The sequence below is a fragment of the Apostichopus japonicus genome, chromosome 22, assembly GCF_037975245.1.
Source record: "Apostichopus japonicus isolate 1M-3 chromosome 22, ASM3797524v1, whole genome shotgun sequence".
NCBI classification, from domain to species: Eukaryota; Metazoa; Echinodermata; class Holothuroidea; order Aspidochirotida; family Stichopodidae; genus Apostichopus; species Apostichopus japonicus.
This window is the reverse complement of record NC_092582.1, coordinates 2,555,528-2,563,609: the sequence shown is the minus strand read 5'-3', so window position 1 is coordinate 2,563,609 and position 8,082 is coordinate 2,555,528. Positions and strand designations below refer to the sequence as shown.

Sequence of the window (8,082 nt, the reverse complement as noted above, 5' to 3'; positions counted from 1 at the left end):
GTAAAGCTTTAAATATATTCACTTATGTTTATGTTCAAATTAAGCCGAAGAGGAAACGATTGAAGATAACTTCATTTTGGGCTATAGACAAGTGATGGTCAAACTAACCGTTTTAGAAATTTGTAGAAGGTCTCCTTTTTGATCACCTTGTTGACTTTTTGAGGGCCACTTTTTCTTTTCTCATGGGAAAGGGGGGTGGGGGGATGCAATTAAGTGTTTTAGAAAAAATAAGTAAACACGTATTACGGAAGTAAATATTCGTTTATTGCATGTTGTGATATACTTTTCACGATTTTTACTTTTCACTCGATTTTCTGTAATTTGACTTTATTATAGACTAATGTAATTTGACCAGTAAATAAAATATAATAATAATAATAATGTACACAAAACGTAAAACGTTACTTAAAATCCATCGAAGAAGTCCAAGGAATTATTAAATTAAGCATAGACTGCAAATGTTTGCCACTGAAACAAATTTAGAATTAGTAATTAAACTTTGCGGACACACAAAGTCTTGTATATTTGACGGTTTACATAATAAATAATTAACTTAACACCCTGGAAATGGATGTAACGATTATATATCACTTAAATTACATTTAATTAATTTAATTACATTTAATGGTAAATCCATTATTGTATAAATATCACAAGACTTGGTCAGAATGACAACAAAATTACAAACTAACTTAAACCAAAGCTTCATAGATTACAAGTTGACAAGTAGTTATTTGTTAGATTAAAAGTTACAAAGACATAAAGTTAAAAGATTGAAAACATGATATTAAGTTCCATACTCATGCTTGATTCATTATAAATAAAAAAAGATTTTTGTTGTTGTTGAGAGAATGGGTCCTGTTTAAGCTCAATGTAAGCTGGGTGCAAACACACACATTTATATATATATATATATATATATATATATATATAGATAGATAGAAAATCGTCAAAGACTCTGAAGAGTCCGTGGGCGCTGTCTCAAAGCGATGCGAGATGACCGGCGAAGTGGAGCTGGATGGTGACCACGTATCCGCAGATGAATCCGGGAAAGAGCCTGCTGTTTTGCTTCCTCCATGGTGAGACCGGTTGAGGCTCTGATGTTATCATACCAGGTCATCCGAGGCCGCCCACGACTACTCACTGTGCCCAGAACGGCACCTGACAAGAGGTCCCACTGGAGACCCTGTTGACGGGCGATGTGGCTGAACCAGTCCATTTTTCTCTGCACAATAGTGTCATAGGTGAATAGCCATCTACCATCTATCATACGCATAAGTGACTCGTTGGTAACGTGGTCGCTCCAATTGACACCTAGCAGCGATCTCCAGACGGTACGACCTAAAGCATCCAGTTTGGCTGCATCTGAATTCTTAATCGACCATGTAGTAGAGCCATAGGTCAACCTAGACATTACTAGGGCTCTGATGACCAGAAGCTTAGTCGCAACGGAGAGGTGTGGGCTTCGGAGGTACTTGCACTCGCGGAGTGTAGTCTTGGCTATGGCGATCCGCTTGCTGATTTCTGGAGTGTCATCAGTGTTGTAGGTGATGGTGGAGCCGAGGTACATGAAAGAGTTAACGTTGGGGATAATGGAGGTCCCCAGGTGGATGGTATCGGTAGAGTTCGGGTCCGTCTTGATGACAAGGTGAGCCGTTTTTCCCGGGTGTATCACAAGCTGATAGGGTTTGGAAACGTCCGCTAAGATGTTGAGAGCCGTTTCTGCTTCCGCAGCGGATAGCGCAAACAGGACAAGATCATCGGCGTATCTCAGTTCCTTCACTGTGTGGTCTCCTATGGTAGCACCAGGCAAACCAGCGGTCCTTGCATGCCATTCCCTCATAAGGCATTCAGTGTAGAGAGAGAAGAGGATTGGAGAAAGTGGGCAGCCCTGTCTACAACCGACAGGCGTATTGAAAGCATCTGTAGTCTCATTTTTCCATTGTAAGACGCCGCCAGCATCGTGATAAAGACTCTCTGTGAGTCTAATGACATCTCTGTCCACGCCCATCTGTTCCAGCTTCTCCATTAGGAGGGCATGATTCACACTGTCAAAAGCTTTCTTGTAATCCACGAAAATGAGATGGAGTGGGGTGTGGGCTCTGTAGTAGGCAGATGTGATAGTCTTAAGAGCGAAGATAGCATCTGTGGTTGACTTCCCGGAGCGGAAGCCAAACTGCACCTCACTTACATCGTCGAGATTAGTCTGAAGACGTGACTGCATGATATTGAGCACCACTTTGCTGGCATGACTTATGAGAGCCAATGTGCGATAGTTTTCACAAACCTCTCTGTCGTTCTTCTTATGGAGGGCAATGTAAGTGGAAGATGTCATCGTTGAAGGCCAGATGCCTGTAGACCAGATACACTGCACAGCCTTGTGGATGGTGCTGAGAATGGTGGTATCAGTTGCTGCAGTCTTGATGCAATCAGCCAGAACGTCGTCTGGGCCAGCAGCTTTGTTGTTCTTGAGGACCTTGATGGCTTTCTCAACCTCTGCCAGTGTTGGGAGAGCATCATCTGAAACACATGAGGTTGCATATTGTAGACCACCACGCTGCAGGTCTGACTGGAAAAGGATGGTTGCGTATTCGTGCCAGCGACTGACCTCTTCGGTAACACTCTCCAGGGGGGTGCCGTTTGCATCCTTAATGTTCACATTTGGAGCATTGGTCTTGCCAGTCAGCAGTTTCGTTGTTCTGAATAGCGTGGCTGTGTCATTGTTATGGTAGGCAGCCTCAATGGTGGAAACTTGTTCCAGGACCCACGTTACCATGTCTTTCTCGCACTTGTGCTTCACCAGATTTCGGAGATGTTTCTGCTCAGTGGTGTTCCTGGCAGCATTCTTTCTTCTGATCAGCTCGATGGTATCAGGCCGAAGATATGGTTTGTTAACACAAGCTCTCTGAGTACCACATGTGTCTGTCGCTCGATCATGGATGATGGCAGCTATGCGGTCTAGAGGTGGGTCGACAGTGTTAGCTATAGCTTCTTTCACACTGTTGCAGAATTTTTGAGCTACTGCTGCGTCGGTCAGCCTGTGGATGTTTACAGAATGTCTACGTCTGGGATGAGCAGGCGAAGAGAACTTCAGTTTGATGTTGCACAGAATATATATATATATATATATATATATATATATATAATGAATGTGTAGCAAGTGGTATGACAGATGTATTGTAAATAAATAAGAACATAAATAAATCGGACACCCTAACCACTAATCGGGGGCCCATAGCCTAGTGGTTAGGGTGTCCGCATATAAAGCGGGAGGCCCGGGTTCGAATCCCGGTGGAGGCTGGAAGTTTCTTCACTGTTTCGATTTTCTAACTCATTATGTTTTCAATTATATATATTCATTTGCCTTTGCCGTTTAACTCCGTTTCATTGACAAAAGTCTGTTCAAAGTATCTCTTTCGAGATCCGGCTTTAGGAATCACAAATGATTTCGAGTTGGTCAGAATCATGTTTGATCTCTAGAAAAAGGCAAAAATATGTCACCAAAACAGAACTAGTATTGTTCGATACGGGTGGCAAACGCGTATACAATATATATATATATATATATACATATATATATAACCCTTTCTGCTTTTTACTATAGCTGCATAGTATTATCACTGGTTGTGATTATTGTTGCACTCTGTATTCACAGAATATGATCAATCTGTAACAGTGAACATGTGGTTTTGAGTTTCAATCCTCTTCATTTGCTAAGACAAAGTTGGATGGATTTACAACGCGATGCATTCACGCATGTTGTTCAATTTAGCGTCGTCAATCAAAGCTATTTGTTAATTCCTATCCGGACTGCTCTCCTCTTATATATACAATATATATATAGATATATGTCTATAAGTTTAGTATTTGCTGTAACGAGGTCAAACATTTAACCCCTCAGTGAGGAGAGTGGATAGGATTTGGTTTGTGTTGCGGTCAATTGACTTCGTACGTACGTATACGACTTATAATTAAACTTAATTATAACCTAACGTTCACCTATATGTATAGCCTACATATTAAATAAATCAAGGCAAACCCTTTGCAGGCTGGCCTCTTGTTACAAGTATATAGTCGGTGGTCATACGTCACGCGTAAACCCTGCGGGGCTATTAAAACAATTAAACAGCGCAAATAAATTAATGACCATGTAAGATGACATAGTCGAAAATAGACTATCACCTCACTGATAAATGCGTACGATTAACACTGACTGGGGAACGCGTCTGTGTGTGCATGGTGTGGGGAGGTGGGGGGGGGGGAGGCGGTGGAGGGATGGGGCCACGAAAACGCACCACCCCGTCTATTCGAAGGCAATTACTATGCCACAAAATGAGTTAGAACATTAAATATTAAATACACGGTCCTAAAAGTATTATCCCCTCTCAAGGACAATTTATTGTAGGAGTTAACCCCCTCCCTCAATATCAAGGAATAATATCGCTCTTCAATATCTTAAGGAAAGTATTTTTGAAATTATATAAAAAGATTGTTTTTATCACGCTAACGCTTGGAGCAATTGTTAATGAAGTTTACAGACTCACCAATTACCATTAGCACATGTGTATTTGTATGTAGCGTATTGGTATCCGTTTAGTACACAGGTCTTTGTAGCGATAAGGTACAACTACCCGAAGATACATTTGAAATTTGCCGTTTTTAAGTCTCAAAGTATGTAATGCATAAACTATACGTACAGTGCAAACATATATATGTGGAGCATGGCAAAGCAAGCAAAAGCCTACATTTAATTTTACACTATATCGGTGTGTTCATAATTGTAATGACAAAAGAATTGGTATAAGCAGCCGATCAGACTAAAGTATACAGGTATGGATTAAGGTGAGCGGTGTGTGTGTATCCAAATGTGAGAAGAGCGAACATTAAGGGGGGTAGGGGTGGGGTATGCAGTGTGTAAGTAAGCCTATCTGGCAACAGGTTTACCTTAAAAGAAACCTTTCAAAATATTATACAGCCTCGCCGTTTAAAGTCTCAATAATAGATTATCCATCTACACTATACGTAAACCCCACACATTGATATTAGGAAGGATGTCAAGGCAATCAAACATCTATATACATTCAAATTTAAACCAGGTCATTGTGGTCAACATAGTACTACCGACAGAATCGGTATAAGTAGCCAAACATTAAACGTTGTCTCCAGATGAGAGAGGACAGGGGTGTGGGGGGGGGGGTTGAGAGGGGGAGGGGCGTCAAAATATTGATGCAAATATGGCATGATTCGGTCAGATTTGTTCAATAGCAACAACTCATTAAGTTATAATTCATCATTAATATTTAATAAAATATAGGCTAAGTATAACGGGAAAAAGAAACACTTAGGATGAAGACGCTGTTGATTTTGAATAACAATCAGTCTGTTAATTAACAATCTCCATAGCGGCTATATATATACATGATGCACTCAATTATTACACTACTCAATCGTGCTAGTATATATATATAACCTTATTAACATTCTAATGTCAACAGAATACAAAACAGAACTCCCGGAGTAAAACAAAAGAAAGAAGAGAAACAGAAATCGACTGAAGAGGAGAAATGTATAGTTTGCTATAATCTTTCTTTCCAGAGGAACGGAGCGTTATAATGTGTGATACATCATGTGATACTTAACTGTCGCGTTTGATTGATTAGCCTAAAGAACGAAAAAGCTCGACTAATGTGACGTCACACTCAGTTGAATAAAGAATTCCCTATCGTCCAGAACTTTTATTACAATTTGAGACGGGGATGAAAACATGAACAGACGAGAAGAATACTCAAAATGAACTCTAGTTTCCATGGTGAGCAAACAATGTAATACATCGACCTCTTTGGAAGAAATTTTAAAGCGACGAGGAGGAGAAACATGTTTATTTTTATTTTTGTTGTTGTTGACTATTTCAGATAGTGAAAAGGTGAGGTGTCTGCTCGTGTTAAATTTGCGGTGCATAAATATAGGATCTTGTGAGCATTAGGTGTATTGGGGAAGGAAGGGGTGGGGCCTGGTGGCGTGATTTCACATCGGTAATCTACTAACAAATTTATCCCTTGCAAAACCATGTGTGTGCAGAAATAATGATGTTTATTGATAGACAACAATATGGATTATAGCATACACACTTCGTAAATAGTGACCAGGTGTACGGTGTTCTTGGATACAGGACGGAATAATATTGCTATAGACAAAAGCTTCAAAGACTAATGTTGTTTCTGTTCTCACTTGCTACAATGTGAATGACCCTCGGGCCGGTCGGTGGGGGGGGGGGGTGGCAGGGGTGGGGGAGGGGGTGGTAAGGGTAGCTACCCTGGCTGCGTTATCAATCGAGTGACTGATATATCAGACCACTTAGAACTGTACGTGAGCACTTACTGTACTTTTCTTATATAACGATTGGTTAACATTGCTAACCTTCTTGACATTGTTACACAGACTTTTAAATTTCTTTACTAAACTTAACTTATAATTTAATGGTCAGCTTGTTGTTTTTCCCTCTGAAATCTACTTCTCATGCCCTTCTCTGTATCTCACTTATATTCCCTGTGAGAGGACTCCCTTTGCAATGGTTCAGAAATGTCATTAAGTATAACAATCGTAATCAGTACGTATAGTGACCAATAACAACGCCTCCAAAATATTACAACGACTGACCTGTTGTGTGATGGTTCTCTACTCTTAACAAGTTCATCCCATTAGGCTACAAGTGACCACAATAAACATATCAAATGTTTCAATATAGCGTAAATTCTTAGGAGAATACATAATAAATTTAACTAAAAACAACACCACATTGATTATGTGTCCAACAAATTTTCCAAAGACGTCGGTATTTTCAACCGACTGAGATATTACCTGCCAAACAATAAGTATTCATTCTATTTTGTTATAATACCATTATCCTACCATAGTGTAGTTCTGCCTGGGCCAACAACGCGACTGTAGAATCTTCCATGTTCTTCAAACAGGGCAGTATACGTGACATCACAAAGAGCCCCTCTCTTCCTCCAAAAGACCCTCTCTGCGTTCAGCGCAGCATCCTCAATATTTACGACATCAACAGTCATCAATTTGCAACCTGTATATTATGTTCCAATCTTCAAATTTTGGCTCCATTTGAGTGTTTCAACCTCCGCCTTTTCCCAATCGTTATTCCTCTATACAACCACGACACTAGATTCAGCAAGTCTCTCAGCATTCCTGTAAAATCGTTTAAATTCAATTCAGTATTATATATGTTTCACAAAGGTCTTAAGATCTGGAACTATTCTTATGGACCGTCTTAAGTCTGTACATTCCATTACTAACCTTAATACTTGTTACTAAGCGTTTTTGTTGTCTTTTGTTGTCTATTGTTGTCTATTGTTGTCTTTTGTTGTCTATTGTTGTCTTTTGTTGTCTATTGTTGTCTTTTGTTGTCTAAGTATCCCTATCCTTTCTTGTCTTTTATCACGTTATATTCTACTACTTCACTGTATCGCTGTTTCTTAGAGATGCGGGTACAAGACGGGATGGGTAGGGAAAGGTGGGGTGTCTCTTAGCTTTTCTTAGTTTTTCAGTTCTCACCCCAACCATTTTTCTTTTTCTTTGTTTCCTTGCTCTCCGGTGACTAAGTTCTATTCCACAAGTTTATTGTTTAAACTTTGTGAGCAGTCTCCTCAATTCTTCAATAATATTTTTTATCCTGCTCTTTGTGAGTTAATACTAGTACCTATCTCATAGTATTTATTGTCATCATTGATGATCTCACTTTTATGATTTTAACCTTATCTCTTTGTTATCTTTGGTTGTTTCGATTCATCGCGTAAATTAAATTGAATATTTCAATCATGCCATTCCTCTCCTTTAACCATATTAGTCTGTGGAACGTTGCTTGAAATATAGCTAAGCTTGAATTCGGTTACTAAGGGTAAAATTAAAATGAATTAAAATGTAAAGTCTGAGAACAATATGCATCTTTTAAAACAAATATATGCAAATGCTTTGCATAGTATTTAAGGCTTAAGCATTTAGGACAGTGAATCGCTAAAAACATCTATGATAAATCTTGTGCACAAATCAATAAAGAAAATCAGTAAA

At 39.3% G+C, this 8,082-nt stretch overlaps 1 protein-coding gene across 1 annotated transcript; it reads right to left on the bottom strand.

Moving 5' to 3' along the window:
• Positions 1–949: 949 nt before the first annotated feature.
• LOC139964054 (uncharacterized) lies at positions 950–7,070 on the bottom strand. The gene is made up of 2 exons (XM_071965379.1): positions 6,910–7,070; positions 950–3,038 (listed from the first exon to the last, which is right to left on the bottom strand). Exons 1-2 carry the CDS (start codon positions 7,068–7,070, stop codon positions 950–952), a joined length of 2,250 nt encoding a protein of 749 aa, XP_071821480.1.
• Positions 7,071–8,082: the final 1,012 nt, after the last annotated feature.